This window comes from Fringilla coelebs, assembly GCF_963513975.1.
Source record: "Fringilla coelebs genome assembly, chromosome: 12".
NCBI classification, from domain to species: domain Eukaryota; kingdom Metazoa; phylum Chordata; class Aves; order Passeriformes; family Fringillidae; genus Fringilla; species Fringilla coelebs.
The window spans coordinates 20259169-20277399 of NC_140038.1; the positions used below are offsets into that span (position 1 = coordinate 20259169).

The 18231-nt window shown below is 46.5% G+C and overlaps 1 protein-coding gene across 1 annotated transcript; it reads left to right on the forward strand.

The window, feature by feature from the left end:
- The first annotated feature begins 481 nt into the window (after nt 1-481).
- Nucleotides 482-18065, forward strand: RAB11A (RAB11A, member RAS oncogene family). The gene is made up of 5 exons (XM_084213873.1): nt 482-612; nt 8354-8549; nt 9467-9660; nt 10603-10683; nt 16385-18065. The coding sequence occupies exons 1-5, from the start codon at nt 573-575 to the stop codon at nt 16522-16524; spliced, it is 651 nt and encodes a 216-aa protein (XP_084069999.1). The 5' UTR covers nt 482-572; the 3' UTR covers nt 16525-18065.
- The last annotated feature ends 166 nt before the right edge of the window (nt 18066-18231 follow it).

Sequence of the window (18231 nt, forward strand, 5' to 3'; positions counted from 1 at the left end):
GGCTCAGAGATGCTGGATGGAGCGTGCCTGGGAATTGTTTGAGCACAGGAGTCCGGGGAGCTCAGTGTGCCTATCCATAGTTCGGGCACACGGACTCGTGCGGACCGCTCAGAGAACTCCTGGTATCGTTTGGGCACACAAAGCCGAAAAGAAAAAAACGAAAGGGGGGAAGAAAAGATTCAGGTTCCACCGAGATTTGAACTCGGATCGCTGGATTCAGAGTCCAGAGTGCTAACCATTACACCATGGAACCGCTCTGTCACCTATTCCTCCCGGTGGCCCCTAATTCCTTTCACCGCGCCCCCGCCTCAGCATGGCCGCTCCCCTCAGGGGTGCCGGAGGGGGGATCCGTGCTGAGGGGCCGCGGGGCCGGGTGGGATCCCCGCTCGCTTTAACCCCGCTGAGGGCGCGGCCGCGGCGCTGCCCCGGGCGCGGTCGTGCGGCGGCGCCGCTGCCCCGGAAGCGCCTGTGGGCGGGCGGGCGGAGCGCGGAGGGCGGAAGAGCTGCGGCGGCTGCAGGGAGGGTCCGGCCCGCTCCGCTCCGCTCCCTGTCCGGCTCCTCCGCCACCCGCCATGGGCACCCGCGACGACGAGTACGATTATCTCTTCAAAGGTGAGGCGGGCAGGGCCCGGCGGGCGGGCGGGAGAGCAGCGGAGCTCGCGGGCGGGGCCGGGGCCGCTCCCTGACGCGGGGCCCGGCGGGTGGGGGGAGCGCTCCGAGAATCGCCGGGCCCCGCTCGGGTGTCCCTCCCTCAGCCCAAAATGTCAGCTCTGGGCCGGGTTTGGCAGCGGGCATTTGGTGTCAGCGCCGGTCCGAGGCTGCCCCGGGCACCGGCTCAGGCGGCGGCCGGTCTGCGGGATGGCGAGCAAAGATCGCCAGAAAGGATGCCCAGGGCTGATAAGGACTCGTCAAGGTTGATAAGAACCCTTTCCAGCTGTTAAGTAGAGCTTTAGAGTGGGTGAGATATACTCAGCATTGGTAGATGATGCGCTAATTTAATCAAGTAGTCCGACTTGCAGCCTTCTGTGTTCAGAGCCCTTGGCGAGGAGTGGAATGTCCCTGCTGCTCCACACCCAGAGATCATAAAATGCTCCTGGAATCATGGAATGGTTTGGGTGGGAAGCGCCCTTAAGATCATCTCATTCCACCCCCTGCCCTGGGCAGGGACACCTTCCACTGTCCCAGGTTGTTCCAAGCCCTGTCCAGCCTGGCCTTGCTCTGTCCTGGCTCCCCCAGGGAAGGGCAGGAGTACCTTGTTTTCCAGGGCTCATGTTCCCCCCCGGTCTGCCATGCGGTGCCTAGTTGGGTTAAACCTTCCAAGTTGTTGTTAAATACTCAATTTTCACTCCCTGCAGAGTAAAACACCAGCCTGCTGGACATGTTCATGTAGCCTGCTGTGAAATGTGTGCAGAAGTGCTGATGTTTTGAAAGTTCACTATCCAGTTTTTTAAATCCCACTGAAAAAGCAAGCAAAGTAGCGTAAAAAAGTCATTGTTTATTGTGATGAGGTATTGTAAATTTGAATTTAGGATTAAGAACATTGCTTGTGTTGTAATGGTGAGAGACTCTTTGAAGGTAAAGGAAAACATTGATGTTTTTTCCTGTACCTTTAAGCTCCTGTAATAACTTTGAGGAATTACATTCTTTTTGTTGTTGGCTGTTTTATCCAACTGCCTGTGGAAAGTGGCATTATTTCTACCTATAAATCAGTCATCTGTACTGCTATGGAAATCAAATCAGGAAGTTCCAGAACAGGCTCTTTTCTCAGCTTGCCGCCCTGGCAAGAACCTTGCTGACCACTGGTTTAATGGCATCAGGCAATGTTATTGTAGGTACTTGTGTGCAGGTTATCAAAGCCATTGAATTACCCTTGTTCATGCACTTCTGTCAGTGGGCTTGTAATTAATGTTTTAGCTGTGAAAGCCTGGGAGTTTCAGTGACACAGGGTTTGTTGGGGGAGCACCTATCTTCATTTGGCCTGCTTCCTTTTATAGTGGGAAAAAACAAAGTTGGAATCCAGTTATAGGGAGAAGTGCAAAGCTGATTTAATTGATTGCCTTTGCTAAAGCTTTTTCTGTTTAGCTTGGTTTATAGAAGCTGTTGGGGATGCAGGGAATGCTGTGAAAATGCTGTTGTGAAGATAAATGATTTGGGTTTTTCCAGCCTAAAGTGGACTGCAGGAAGTTGATGCAATGCCACTTAACTGGGATTGATGTGGCAGCTGAAATAACACAAAAATGCAAAGTAATAAACCGTGGAAACTTTTGTAACTTCCCAGAGGTGATGGTTGTTCTAAACAAGCTGTCACCGCTCTGGAATGATCAGGAAATTATTACAAGTAGGTCTCCGAACTGAATGTCTCCTTGCCAGGCGCTGGTCAAAAAGGCAAGGGATAGGTAAATCTTTTGAAAAAGGGAAAGGGAACTTGGGGACAATGTTAAGTCAGTGTTTGAATTTGAGACATGAGCATCTTGGGAATTGAGGTGAAATGTAGGCATGACAGACATATCCATTTTGAAAGGGATGTTCTAGAATTAAAAAAGTGGAGAAAGACATCAAAATAATCAGAAAAGAGACCTAATGGATTCATAGCCCTTATACTGAATTGATGTACAGCTTGATTAAAATTTAAACAGTGAGTGATAAGGGCAAATAGGGGAAGTATCTCCTGTTTGTCATAATTTCTCTGGATATCTGTAACGCTTCTTTTATTGGGCAGCGGGTGAAAGCAAAAGGACAAAGTCCCTCAGGTGTGTATGCAAATTTTGGAGTGGTGCATTGCCATGCATATTATAAATGGATTTGAAAGCCTACACAAATTCATAGAAGCAAGAAAATCTTGTTTTGGGCATGTCAGTGTGATGGTTACAATACAAGTCTGAAGGCATTGCTTGTTTGAAGATGCAGGGGCTGGCTAGGACAGCGATCAGCCTGTTTGTTGTGATACATGTCATGGGTTTTGGACATCACTTATTTGGAGTCAGACTCTGCGTGTTGGACACTTCATTCAGCAGGACATTTCTGGGCTTATGAAGGGACTGTAGGGGTAGGTTGGTGAGACTGAGTTCAGAGTTTGACCTGGTTAAAACAATCATGTGATATTCTCTAGTCTGGCTGTCTTTTACTGCTCCTGGGCTGAACTGCCACGTTTCTGTTTGTGAGACCTCTGGTTTTGTCCTGTCAGCCCCTGACTGCAGCTGTGTGTTGAAATCTGGCTGACTCTGCTGCTGGGTGTAAGCTGAGCCCACCTGTGCTGCTGTATGGTAAAATCCAGGGACCTGTTACAAGATACACTTCTCCTGACTATGTTGCAACACTTCAGCATATAGGAAAGACTAAGCCTAGCTTGGAAGAAAGCGGTTCCTGTTAAATTCTTCTTGTCCAGCTTCCAGTCTTTGTATTCCTCCATACTTTTGGGGTCTGGCTGAGAGCAGTGCTTGCTGTTCCCAGAATGGCCCCTGAGGAAACACAAGGCCTATGAAGTCCAGTTCATAGAAATCTGGCTCTAATTTTAGTAGGAGGAAAATATAATAATGATATAAAGATATTACTTTATTACTTAATAAATTAAGCCTGGCTTTAGCACAGGAACCTGTTGCTCTTTTTGATCAATGTGCTTGCAATAGACGAGCAGTTATCAAAGGAACCCTCACTTGTAGAAGATGTTGAAATTTTTTTCTATGGACAAAGCTCAGGATGATTATGTCTGCACCTGGACCATCTAGGACTGGATTTGGGGCAGACTCATGTCATAGACCTGACTTGTGGTGATGTTCAGTTTACTGCTAGGAAAATCTCCATCTTCAGCTCTCTGCTTCTTTGCATCATGTTCATTTCTCCAACTTCTCCCTTTGATATTGAGGAAATGCTCTGAAACTGAACCAGCTTGCTGGTTTGGGGTTTAGAAGACACATTTTTGCTTGTGTGTTTAGATAAATGTGTGGCTGCATGACATTTATTGGTTTGACAGTGGTAGAAGCCCTTGGCTTGCACTGCCTCAGATGTGGAGGCATTTTGGTGCTGCAGCGAAGCTGCTGGTGCAGCCTTTTACTGCAGAGCTGTTGGGAGATGTTACTGATTGTATGGAGGGTAATCCCTGCCCCAAAGGCCTCTGGGGTGCCAGTTCTCTTTTTGACAGAAAAAGAGTGAATAAAATGGAGCACAGCTGAGGAGGGTGATTAAAATAAGTCATGACCATGTTGGGTTTATGGCCAGCTATGAAGTGTAGGATCAAGTCATTTTTTTCACATGCCCTTCGAACTGCAGCTGAAGTGGGCAGGGAGAGGTGTCCGTCAGCAGGTTCTTCTGGGGATCATGGAAACATGTCCAAGCTTTCTGTGGATATGTCTCTTAATGGCAGAGCTCAGTGCAGAGACAAGTTTTAGACATGGTGATTTCTTTGTACTGGTGTACTTGTCCTAGATCATGTAATATGTGACTTGTGTAATAACTTTTGCCACAGACAACACAAGCTAGTGCTGCTGGACTCTATTTTCAACCTGATCTCATATTTCATGAGATGATTAAAATATTTTCTGAAAATTTAGACTTAGAGGTTTTACAGAAATAAAAATTGTGTGAGTGAGCTAGAATGTTGGTGAAAAATTAATAATCCTTTCTTGACATAGTTCTCTAAATTGCTTCTCATGCAGCATGGGAAATTGAGTTCTTATTTTGGTCTTCTACAGAAATAAATCTGGAATTACAGAGTGAAATTTATACAGTACTGTGGACTTCATACTCTTTTTTTTTTTTTTTCTCTCTCCACTGAATGCTTGTATGCTTGTCTTAAATGTTTGGAATGGTAAATGCTATAGAAAGTCAAATGCATTGATTGAAAGCACGTGGTTGCAAGTATTGAACTGTCCCACCACTGAATCAGTCACTTGAGGCTGGGAGATTATTTCCATGACTTTCAGATGCGCCAGTACAATTTTCCTTGGTTCTGCAACTTCCTAAGGTGCTGCTCCTGTGGGGGAGGGGGTGCTCCACAGCTGGTTATTGATTAACCTCAGGACTGGGTCTTGTGGCTGAACTGGCTAATATATTTCCTTCAGACCTTCCTCCTTCCAGTGCTGATGTAGAAAAGGAATTTGTGGGTGATGCAAGTTGGGTGGGACAGAGGAAGTGGGAGTGTGGCACTGAGAGAGCTGTGTGCAGATGAGGACTGTGGTCCTCCAGATAAGCTGGGATTTGGGATGTAAGGGTTTCTCCCTGAGGACTTGGACTCCGGTAAAGTAAAAGTTTGCCAAGCTAAAGCTGAACAGTTAGGTCTGATGACAGGTAGATAGAGCCATCAAGGTGAAATGGTCAGGAGAAATAATTCCAGCTCCAGGTGTGCCTAACACGCAGAGATGGAAATACTGAAATTCTTGTCTGCATCACAGGGAAATCTGGCTTAGAACAAGGTGTGCAGTTCTCACTGTGCTGAAAAGAATTTGAAAAACTTGTAGGGAAGGTGTTTGGGGAAATGAACAATGTGTTTCTGTGGAACCATTTGACAAGTTTTTGTATTTAGCAAATATAGCAAAGCCCAGACAAGCTGTGGTTGCTTTCTGTAAATACCCCAGCCTAAACACCACTGGGAGAAGACACTAATAAGCTAATGGAGAATGCTGGCACATGGACACCACCATCAGCTGACCACTAATTCCTTCTGAAAATCAGAAGGTAATTTCTAACCATTAGGAGCGAGTTTCTGGAAGGAAGGCCCAATTAAAGGGATAATGTGCAGGAAAAATTAACTTTATCATGGCCTAGATAACATCATTTCCCTCCTAGGACCTGTTTGCTTGGGGTGTTTAGTATGGGACTTGGCCATCCAGGGTCATTCCTACTGCATTTCTATGTTAAGAATGTAATACATGGGAACACTGTGTAGTATAAAATATCAAAACATGGTGTCTTGATAAGAAAAGCAAAACTGAAATTAATAACACAACCTAAGTGGCTTTTAGAACTGTTTCAGTTCATAATTTTATTTAAAGAGTGATACTTACCCAGACTGGCAGAAATGCAGAAGGTGTGAGGAGTCTTAGGCTCCTGCTGACATTCCAAGCTGTCCTCGTGCCTGTGTTCAAGAGGAGCTGCAATGGCCCAATTAAGTAGAGGAAATAGCTGACTTCAAGGAGGAAGGTATTATTTTCCCCTTATAATTGGGACACATTAATCTGGTGCTGGAAACCATTCAGAACATAAGCAGTGTGGGATTCAGACACGGCAAGGAAAAAAACCTGGCAGAGGAATTAAAGAGATTCTTCTATTGTTAAGTGACTTAAAAGTGGGCTTTGCACTGAACTATAAGAACAGGTTTGAGGGAGTACTTAACAGGTATATGATGCATCCTGTTGGGAAAAGGAAATGGTGAACATGTATTGGAATAATATTCCAACACACTACAACAAACATGGATTGCTTTTCTTGCTTAGAGAAGCTTCTGGCCACTGCTGGGTGATAGCAGGACTGAGCTCTGCAAAGGACTGAGCTGTCAGCCTTTCCCTCCTAGGAACTTGTGTGTCCCAGTGAATACAAACGTGATGTCATCTAAACCCATGGTCCAAACCTGCCAAAACAGTGTTGAAGAAGTGACTTGCCAGTGGCAGAGAAAAGCTGTGGCTGTTTGCCAGGGGTGGTGATGCAAGTGGTGCCCTGTCCCCTGTACTGGGCTTATCAGGATGCAGCATCTCTGTGCCAGCAGAGCTGTTCAGCAGCGACCTGGCACGTAGGAAAGCAGACTCCTGTTTGCATTTAGCGCAGGGCCTTGCCACCTACCTGCACTTGTGATCTTCATACACAGGAGAGGTTAACAGAGGGTGCTTTCTGCAACTCCTGTGCTTGGCCGGCTGCGTGCTGAGTCGGCTGGCACGGGCAGCTGGGAAGATGTTTGTTTTGATGAAGTATTCTGCACGAGGCTGTGCTTGAAGCCAACATTTTCTGCAATTTTCATTTATGGTGGGAGTTTAAAAGGTGCTGCTCTGCCCTTCCAGTCAGAGCAAAGAATTGCTCTGCATTATTTAAACAGAAGCTGCAGAGGGCTGCAGCAGCAGATGGTAGTGTTTCTGCTGCTAGACTGAGCTCCACGGGGGGTTTGTGTCATTGAGTGTGTTTGGTGCACTCGTTGCTTTGTTGTACCACACAGAATCTTTAACTGTGTTGTGGTGTCTTAACAGTTAATGATGTATGTTACTGAGCAAGTAATTGTTTTTTCTAATTAAATAAAGACACAATATTTGTTGTTACCTGATTGTGCACTTTTTTGCTTGGACTGATGTTAATTCACTGCTGATCTTCATTATTGGCCTTTCTTCTCAAAGATTTTATCTTATTTTTCTTCCCTTTCCTTCACTACTGGTTTGGAACCTTACCTGGTTTGGAACCTTATCATCCTTAAGGCCATAGGATCACCTGACGTGACTGTGGTTGTGAGCACATTTCATCCACTGTTCTGCCTCTTGGTACTGAGTTTTAAGTTACAATTCAACTTGCACCTTTCAACTCAGTGTTACAAGATAATGCAGTGAATCCTCGTGATGCTGTTTTTCCTGCAGGAACTGGACTTTGAACCTTCTGTCAGTGTCTTGTCAAGCATAGCTGAATCCTTCCAATTAGTTTGCTTGGCACTGGTGCTGGGATGAGTCAAGCTGAGCCAGGGAATGGTGGATCCAGTTGTGAGGCTCAGCAATCCCCTGGCAGCTTTTTTGAGCAGTTTGTCTGTGGCCTGATGTGTGCAGCACATCCATCAGGCGCAGCAGCAGTAGAGACTGCAGAAAGGCAGAGAGCTGTGGCTCAGCAAATGTTTCAAACTGGCTGGCAGGGTGATGGTGGCCTTGGGGGTTCTTTGGTTCGCTTCTCTTTTCATTCACAAAGTTTTCTGCCCCAGTGGGGAAGCCCTCTTCTGCAAAGGCATGAGGAGTGTAAAATGAAAGCAGAGTCTGCTGCTTGCCCTGTGTTTTGGACTTCTTCAGCAAAGCAGATTTCAGTTGTGTGGTTGTAGGGTTTGTGTTTTGGTTTTTAGTTCTAGTATTGTTTAAGAAAATATAACTGGTCACCAATGTTTGCAGTGACAGCCATGTATATTGTTTCTAAAAGAGTAATGTTGTTCCATGCTGGGCAAAGGAGGCTGAAATATAATCATTGAAAGTCAAATCTAACATCTGTTCAAAATGCTAGTGAATGTGCCAGCTCTGGTTTTCCAGATATATTGAGACTTGGATAGCAGATCCATGACAAGGATGGTGCCATTGACATTCTTTTCCTTCATGCTTCCTTCTTTAAAAGAAATATTTCTTGCATGTGATTTTCAATGTGTCATCTACATCTGGAGTCTGAGTCTGATGTAATCTTTGTCTTGCAGTTGTACTTATTGGAGACTCTGGAGTAGGCAAGAGCAACCTTCTGTCTCGATTCACTCGCAATGAGTTTAACTTGGAAAGCAAAAGCACCATTGGAGTGGAGTTTGCAACGAGGAGCATCCAGGTGGATGGGAAGACAATAAAGGCTCAGATCTGGGACACAGCGGGGCAGGAGCGATACCGAGCCATAACCTCAGCGTAAGTGCAGCCCGGGTGGCTGAGGACGAGCTTTGGCTGAGGAGGGCATTTTGGGCCCTTCCAGTTCCTCACCAGCTGCAAACAGGGTGTTCGTGTTTTACTGGGTAATACCCAAAACCTCTGGTGTTGGGAAGGTTAAATATTATTCAGCCCAGAAGCTCGATCTGGTGTGTTCCTGCACAGACTGATTTCCTTTGCAGTGCTCTCATGACATGTAACTGGGAGCATTTCAAGTTTAGAATGCAAGAGCTTTGAAAGACTCATTTCCATGGATGTGAATGATAAAGGAATATCAGTGTTCCTGGTTGTTTTATCAGTGGTAACCTAAGAGCAGAAACCTTCCTGTAGCAGCCAGGAAAGACTGATCACTTGTGTGCTTGTTTGATTGTTAAAAACCAGCATAGCAAAAGCTGGATTTCAGTAGAGCTGGAGGGAACTGTGGGGTGGGAGAACACAGCCTGTTTCCTTTTGAATGCATTGCTATGGCTCTCACTTGAAAGCAGCTGTGGCCTTTGGTAAAGGGAGTAGATCACGCTGACATTTTTATGACCCAGTGAGTCACTCTACAGTCTTCTTATCACTCTGGGCCGTTCCTGTGCTGCACCCACAGTGATGGGTGGGGGAGAATTTTCAGGAGTGCATCAGAGTTTTCAGGAGCGGCTTCCCACAGAGCTCAGAGTTTCATGTCTGAGATGCAGGGTTCCCCCAGAGCCATGGGGTTTGCCTCACTCCCAGGCTCTGAGCTGGCCCTGTGGCGAAACTTTTTCCCTCTGCTCATCTTCCCTGTGTCCTGTCCCACGGCCCTGGGGAATTGCCCTGGGCACCGTTTGCATAGCTGGCCTAGGCAGAGCTGTTCCCCACCATGGCACGGCCTCCTGTGACCTGACGGTGTCTGGCTGGCTGTCCCCTGTGCCCAGGTACTACCGGGGAGCCGTGGGGGCACTGCTGGTGTACGACATCGCCAAGCACCTCACCTACGAGAACGTGGAGCGGTGGCTGAAGGAGCTGCGGGACCACGCCGACAGCAACATCGTCATCATGCTGGTGGGCAACAAGAGCGACCTGCGCCACCTCAGGGCCGTCCCCACCGACGAGGCCAGGGCTTTCGCAGGTGGGGAGCTCAGGAATTTCCTGCTGCTGTCTGGGGATCTGCCCACCTGGCTTGGGGAGGGTGTGGGGAGGAGGAAAAAACCTGCGGCTGCTCATGTCCCTCAGAGTCACATCTCACATTCAGTCAGAAAGCAGATCTTGTAGAATATGCATGTTGTTTCAAGAATCAGCCAGAGGCACCTGAACACCTTAAACCAGATTTATTCTCTTGGCTGGGCACTGTTCGTCTTCAGAAACTGTGCCTGTGGCTTTAGGTTTGAATTTCTTGTGTGGTGGTAGCTTTTCCTTTAGTGTTCCAACTGACCTGTAGCCTTACACAGGTGCTGAACACTTTTATTAAACTGGCCCTCTGACTTTTGTTATGTAATTAAGATCCGTGAACAGTTGTTCTAGTTTCTGTAAGCCTTGCTTCAGGCCCAGTCTGAACCAGTCTCTGGTTCAGTCTCTTTCATCCAGGAGTGTAGCTGGGTTCCTCACAATAAAGTTTGCTGTAGCTCCACTGGCAGAGTTTATGGCCAGTGAGGATCCCTGCCTGCAGCTGGAGGAGTGTCATTCCCCCTGCTGCTCTCTTCCTGTCCAATAAACTGCTGTGATATATTAGCAGGTGGGAGCTGGAGAAACTTGATGAGGTTGAAGAAAATCTCAGAGACTTTCTCACACAGAGAAACTGCAACAGATTATCCCTTTCAGTGATGCAGGAAAATGTGACTTAAAGTAACACAGCATTGAGCTGATACCTGTGCTTGGGAGTGGGTGTAAATTCTGGTGTTGGTGTCACTTTCCCATCACTTAAGGGGGAAAACCCCACAACTTGTTTTACTTTCTCTTGATACCTGGGTGTCTCATCAGGAACACTACAAATATTATCTGGTACAGAAGCTTTTCCAGATGGGAAACAGATATGTGCTGTACCTCTCTAATTATAGTATTTCTGTCCAAACAGAGAAGAATGGTTTGTCATTTATTGAGACATCTGCTTTAGACTCTACAAATGTGGAAGCAGCTTTCCAGACTATTCTGACAGGTGAGTCATTCAGGGCTTTGTGCTTCAAGGGGGAAGGGCAGAAGGCTGCTCAGATATGATGCAAATAGGCATTTCTTTGCCTATAAAGCGTTTAAAATGTTGCTATTTAATCGTTCTTCATTAGCCATAAGATTTGGAGTCCAGTTTCAAAGAGTCACAGTTGAAAGGCCAGCCTTGAACTGGGGAATGAATCCTTGTTCACTTTGATCTGCCCAGGGTTTCTTGTCAGCCTGGTTTGTGTTTCAGTTTCCATCTCCCATTACAGGGAGTGCCCACGGGAGGGAATTGTCTCATGCTGGCATCAAGTGAGAACAGCCATTGTTTATCAAGGAGAAGTCAGTCCAGTTTGTTTCCACCTTTAATGGTGACCATAGCAGTTGCCAAGGAAAAAGGGATGAAAGAGCAGAGATTCTTCCTTTGAGACACAGTGACTCCTGAGCTGCAGGAGTTGCTGTTGTTGCATTTAAAAGTGCCTGGACTTTTGGCTTGTGTAACATGTGACAGCAGTCAGTGCTGCATTTTTATGCTCTGTGGATAAAATACTTTCTTTTTGTTTAAAACTTTGTTTAGGTAGGCAAAACTTGTAAAGCTGAGACATTCAATTTGGAGAACCTTAACTTAACCTTGCCTTATAAAGGTGGGGTAGGAATTCACAAATTGGTGTGGAAGTCACTCACTGTCATGAGGTTTCTCTATTTTTGAGCAGCCAGGGCACAGTGGGACACTGTGGCCTCTGGTTTTGGGAGTTTTCATAATTCTCAGCTTTGGCAAATACTCTAGTCTGTTTTCAAAACATCTGAGACACTCCTCTGCGTGCTGTGTCTCTGTTCTAGATGTGCCAGGCAGTTTCTTGTTTTTTCCAACTGCCTCCAACGTGTTTTCCAGTTGCAAATTTCAAGTCCCTCCTTCCCAGTGTAGCATGTGCCAGGCTACATGATGTGCTTGGTATGAGCAGTGGCCCCACTTCCAAACTGTCCATAAATCAGATCTGGTTGCTGTGACATTGATACCTAGTTAGTTCTGAAGGAGTTTCTTCTCCTCTTTGGCACCTAATTTAGACATTCCTTTAAAAACGCACCAGAAAGGTCCTGCTAGCTATACTGGAACATGCATGCGAGGATAAAGCTAGGAGGTTATTTACTGTAGTAGAAGTATAAATCCTGTAGCATTTCTTCAGTTGTTTGAAATGCTTTATGGACAGCCTGGCAGTGGAGAAAGGTGTTAGGCTGCTGGGGTATTAGCTGCCTGTGTCCATCTGTTTCTTGTTTCATCTGAGTTGTAAGAGGCCTCTAACAGTTCTGACTCTATTGTGTTCTTACCCTGAGTTCCTAAGCAGTAGTGCTCCTGTGCAGATACCAGCTAAAAGTGTGTTTGTGTTAGATGAATAAAGAACTTTGTTTCCTTTTTGATTGAACCATGTGGTTCCCTTTTAACTTCAGTGTAGTCATTCGGTTGTAATTCCAGCATTGCACAAATTTGTTTCAAAAACAAAGAAGCTCTGTTAGCTCACACATTTGTTCCCTATATGACAAACTGCCAGTGCCATCAGAGGGTGGATGACTAAGGAGTGGCTGAGGTGTTGGGATGCCTGCTGCATTTCCTGTTTTCCTCACATGCCTAAAGGCAGTCCTGTCAAAAATGCACATGAATTTGGGCATGGATTTTTCAGGAGAAAGACATTGCTCACTTGTCAGTGCCAAAACCTGAGACTTTCTCCTTTATGCCCACATCCTTGGTAGCCCTTCTCTCAGGAACACCTCGATTCTGAGGTCAGATTTGGCCAAATGTGCTGTGTGTCGTGTAGAACAAACCTTGCTCCTCCCACTTTCTGTTTGCAGGGGGTTTGGGGCTCTCAGATGCAGGTTGGTTAATTAACTCATATACCAGCACTAATAAAACATCAGATAAATCAGGCAGTGTTTATTCCCTCCTGAGGTGGCTGTTAGGCTGTCATGGCCACGTAGTCTGGTCATCTCACAGTCCCCATCTCCTGCTGGCCTGTTGTGTTCTGTGTGAAGCTGGAGAGGTGGGAAGTTTCCTGTGTGCCCTGGGCTGCCTTTGGAGCCGTGTGATGCTCAAAGGATGCACTGCTGCTGCCATGGGAAGCACCTCACCTCTCGGGCCAGGGGCTGGGCTTTCTTTATCTCTCCTCACATATCTCCCACAGTACCTTTTATTCCAGAATTGTATTTGGATTCTAATCTGTGGAGGTTTGATTTATTTTTCTGGTTTAATATGTCTGTAAGCAGAACTGTCTGTAATGGGTGAACAGGTGATAAAACTTGCTCTTGGTGGGCTCTGACAGATTCTTGAGGCTGTTGCTTTTCCATGGATGTCCGTGTTGCCTGCATGTTGCTGTGACAGAGTTTGGGATGAAGAGCTCTTGGGTCTGTGAACAGGATCCTTGTGATCCTTGTTCAGGAGGGGTCAGTTCAGCTGTGCTGGAAGAAACACTTGTGCTTAGTGGGCACGTGCTCTCTCCAGACAGGGGCTCCTGTTTGGGGGAGATAAAGGTGCAGTGTGGCTCCAGCTGGGCTGTGACCGGAATGCTAAGGAGGGCCGTTCTGGAGCTCACTTCACAGCTGGCTTTTTCTCTTAATGACTTACTTTGGAAGAAAGAGGGGGGGCAGTCATCTGAGGAATGTGGTTTTTGGAGTCACCCTGCAGAATCCTGGCTGCTGTGTTTGGCAGGGCTGCTTCCCAGCTCAGTGCCTGTGGGTGGAATGCTGGCTGTCCTTGGGAGCAGGAAGCTGGGGAAGCCAGCAGGCTTTGCCTGCGGCTGCAAGCAGAGCTGGCTGACAGGGGCAGGACGAGCTGCTGCACCAGCCCTGTTGGTATTTCCAGTGCTGGGAACTGCACCACAGACACCCCAGGCTGCTCAGAGCCTTTCCCCAGCTGCTGGGATTTCTCCTGAACTGGGTGTTGTGACCAAGATCTGTAGCAACCCACCTGTCTTTCCAGCCCTCCTGAGGCTGTTCTGGTTGGGACAGTGATGGAAGTTTTTGAAGGTGCTTCCCTTGGAGGTGTAGCAGGGTCCCTGTTAAGCTTATCCGCACCTGGATTCTCAGATCAAGCACTCTGGGTAGATGGCTTTGGCCATGGGAAATACAAATCCAGTCGTTAGCACAGCCTGAGGATGTGATCTATGGCTACAGGTGGAATAAGGGACAAAAGCTCTTCTTTCTTCTCCCATATATAGAGGACTTTTAGAGGGGGTGTATCATACATGTGGTGGGCTTCCTGTCCTGCTCTGGATTCCAGATGAGGTTTTGAGGACCTTTCCCATCTGTGACTTAGAGTAATAGTCCCTATCCAGATTCTTCTGTTCCAAGATGTCTAGACTGCCAGGGCTGATTGTTGTGCACACAAAGCTGCTTTGTATCATCTGGCAAATAAGAGAGACTGGTATTATGATCCCAGCCACCCTGAGCATTCACAGCAGGATAAAACATCCTTAAAGTAAACTGGAGTCTGCCTCCCTTCCCTGCCTGGCTCTGTGCTGTCTCTGTTCCCACACCGCATTCTGCCTTGGTTTCATCTCTAAGGAATCCCATCACCAAGGAAACAACATCAGAGAATTAACATAAAAAAATCGAGGGATTTCCTCTTTTGTTGCCTCTGTACACCTGAAAATGAATGGAACCCCAGTGCAGGCTGAGCAGCCAAGGCCTGGCCCAACTCCTCCTGGGCAGCAGTGTTCTTTTTCCCAGCTCTCACAGTGCAAGGCCTGTCTCTCACAGTTCCCTATTATGCAGTGATGCATTCTGCTAAATATGCCCTTAATAAGATCCCATTCAGCTCCTGAGCAGAGCCCAGAGTGCTGTCTTCATTAAAAAGAGCACGTCTTCATTAGGCCAGAGCTCTTGGGGCACAGCACTTGGGGTGCAGGCTTGGCTGTTGGGCATTCTGCCCCTGTGAGAGCAGGTTTGGGCTGTTCCCCCTCCCCTCCCTTGCCACAGCTGCACAGCACAGCTCACCAGGGAAAGACAGGTTTTAGTATTTAGGCTTTGGCTGCACCAAGAGGAGGGAAAAGCAGCGGGAAGGAGCAAATTTGGGGCTGTTGACAGTGGATTCACTTGCAGGGCTCTTGGGGAGGTTGTGGAAATGAGGATCATAGGAAGATGTTCCCAGAGTCAGAAGGAGTAGATTCATTATCAGTAAGAGAATTGGTGCTGTTAAGATTATTTTTAAGGCTTTGGGGCTGTTTGCTGAAGATCTTTTCTGTCAGATGAGGCTGTTACCCAGAGGGCACCCTGTGTGAGTCCTGGCTGGTGGGGTGATACGTCAGGGACTTGTATGAACGTGTTCAGGAAATTCTCTGTGAAACTGAGAATTGCTGCTGCTGGAGGTGCTACTGGAGAATTCCCAGTAACAAAGGTGGCCAGAGGCTTTTCCTGTTGATGGGAACAGCAATTGTTCTGCACTGGGAGTGAACTGGCTGCCAGCCCTGAGCACGAAGCTTGTCCTGAAGGTGCAGGGCAGATTTCTCCAGCTCTGCTCCTCCCACCCCACACACAGGCTCTGCTGAGCACTGCCACGGGGCCAAGCTGAACCCTGTCTGCACATTCACACATCAGGCTGCAGGTGGCTTTGCAGGTCTGGTTTTATGGGTTTGACTTATCTTGTGAGGTTGTTTATATGTAAGATGGTTGGAAAGAAGAGTAAGCTTGAGAAGGGGTGAAATCAGAAAATCCTTTAACCTGTTCAGCTCTTGTTTGGTTGCCTCAGTGACTGATCTGTACCCGACTGCCTATGAAAAAGCCATTTTAATGTACAGTTTGTTCCTTCTGAGTTTGAGCTGGGGCTTTTTGTAAAACTGAGCTTTAGCAAGCTTTTATTTTTTTAATGGTTTTCAAATTCAAATTTGCAAGTGAGTTCCCCACATTCTATTTTTGGTGTCCTGTGTTTCCTTTCTGGGGGTGAAGTGCTACACACACTTTACTCTCTCAGCGCAGTTGAAGTGCTGCTGTAGCTGCTCTGAGTTTTTGTGCAGCACCATCAGCCATGACAAGCCCTAGGAACAGGGCAAGGCTCTTGGTGTAGGTGTTTATCCCATGCTTTCTGATTCCTCTGTTAAGGAAGGAATCAGAGAGCATGGGATAAACACCTGCACTTGTTAAGATCTCTTCATCTGGAGCCTATATTTCTCACACAGCACCTTTTGTAAAGGCTTTCTGTGCTGCTGCACAGGCTGAGTCTCCCCCTTTGGGCCCAAATCAACCTTTTCTGAAGATTTAACACTGCTTGGATATGACAGACGTGATGGGTGTGCTCAGCAAGAAGAAATTGCCCTTGCAGTCCTATCAGGGAGAGAAATCTGGAATGGTTCCCTTTAATCCTGTTTGTGGATACATCAGCAAACAGGTGACCTTGTCCCCGGACAGTGTCCTTGGAGCTTAAGAACCTTCAGAAGGAATGGATGGGCACATAGTTTCTCATTCATAGCATGGAGATTTGTGAATTCCGGCCATTTACTGAGTCTTATCTCCAGGAAAGTAAAACAGTTGTTAAAAAAGTAATTTCTGTTGCAAAAATACATTTTATTTTCTGTATCTAGAAAACACCACAATTGAACTTTGTGTGGAAGCTTCCTTGCATTACTTATGTAATTGCAAAGCTATGCCTGCTTTCCCCCAGGTTTAACTCTTTGATGGCATTTTGCTGGTGTGCACGTATTGATCAGCTCTTTCTCCTCTTCCAGAGATCTATCGGATTGTTTCCCAGAAGCAGATGTCTGACAGACGTGAGAATGACATGTCCCCAAGCAACAACGTGGTTCCCATCCACGTCCCTCCAACCACTGAAAACAAACCAAAGATGCAGTGCTGTCAGAATATATAAATTGCCCATTCTTTCCTAAAAGGCTGTGTATATTCCCCAGGTCCAAGATTTAAATATATTTGTAATTCTCGTGGTTACATTCTTGTGTTTAGTTACTGCTTATTCCTTCTCCATGAATTTCTCCATGTCTTAAACACTTTGATTTCAGTGTTTATCAATCTCTTACTTGGATGTGGCTGCAGTATTTTCCCAACACCGACCTGTCGGTTTGGGCTCAGTAAATTGTTTGGAACTCAGCTGATCCCTTCCCAACATGATGCCCACTAGTCAGAGCACTGACACCTTTGGAGAGCACTTGAAGACATTATCCTGCTCCTCACAAAGCAATTACTGTCAGGTTAACAAGGAAAATCTCTCTGGGCAGAATAATCTTTCTTTGTCTTAAGGTGTATTCTGCATCTAAAGCTCGGCAAAGTTCTGAAGTGCAATTTTATTGTAAGTTAAATGTTTTTGGCTACATCTTCAGATTGTCAAGTGAAGTTTTATAGGATATTATGGGGGAGAAAAGATAATTTCTTGCGAACAAGCAGCAGTTAGCAGCAGTTCTGGCTACGTGTGAGTGAGGTGCTGTGGTTTGGCACCTGCTGCAGAGGAGGTTGATGTGAGGCAGAGCTGCTGGGACCCCACAGAGGTGCCCCTTGTGAAGGAAGTGAATGCAGGAGCCACGTTCGTGAGGAAGGGTCACTCCAGCTCTGGAACTTGCAGCATCTTTGTGCTGCTGGAGGCTTGGCCTCCACAGTGCTGGTGGTATCAGGATTTGAGGATGCCTTTTTTTCTTTCATGGGACACAGACTTGGAGGGTGTTGGCACGTATTACATATCACATCTATTAATGCATGCCACATATATTAATATATACAAGTGCTTGAGTTGATGAATGAATAACCTCCACTACCTGGCCTTGGTTTTCAGTTCTGGTTGATCCAATATTTTTAAATTATTCCAGTGGTTTCCTGTATGTTCTTTGACAAAACCCTCTGGAGTAGTTTTCTGTCTGGATGTGTTCCTCCTGTGGTCTGTTGCTCCGTACCAATCCTGTCCAATCTGCCTGTTCAGGGATACATGAACTGTGCCTTCTGTCACTCGCTCTGTGCTGTTCCTGAGCACGCCTGACACTGGCACTGGGGGCCACAGCCCTGCATTCCCACAGGATTTAAAGGAACTCTGTTGTGCAAATGCCTGCAGTTATTTATAAAATTACAGGGAAGTAACTGATTGTAGGGGACGTTTCTCAAACTCTGATATGACCCACTTGGAAGATCCAGATGTGGTTGGCACTTCCAGCTGTGTTCTGTTCCCAACCTTTCTGTCTCGCGGTGCTCATGATGTGTGAGGCACACGGAAGGCATTGCTGTAGTCGGTCACTTCTTGTTTTTTACTCCATTTCTCCTCCTGGTATTAGTTCTGAAGATGCTATTTTGATCTGTTTGTAAATTACTTTGTATTTTATGCATGTACTGTACTTTGATTCATTATTTTTTTAGATTGATTTAAAATATATTCATCCACGATTCTAATAAAGAATTACAGGGGACAACTCACTGTGGTGTTGGGTGCACTTCTTGGGAGAACTGGGATTTGACCTGAAGGTTTTACCTTATGAGCTTCTTGCAGGAGGCAGTGAGAAGACAATGAAGTGGAAGTGTCCCTGGAAGAGGAGCTGAAAAGGTTGTGTAGCACAGTTGCCTTCCCTAAGAGCAGCTTTGA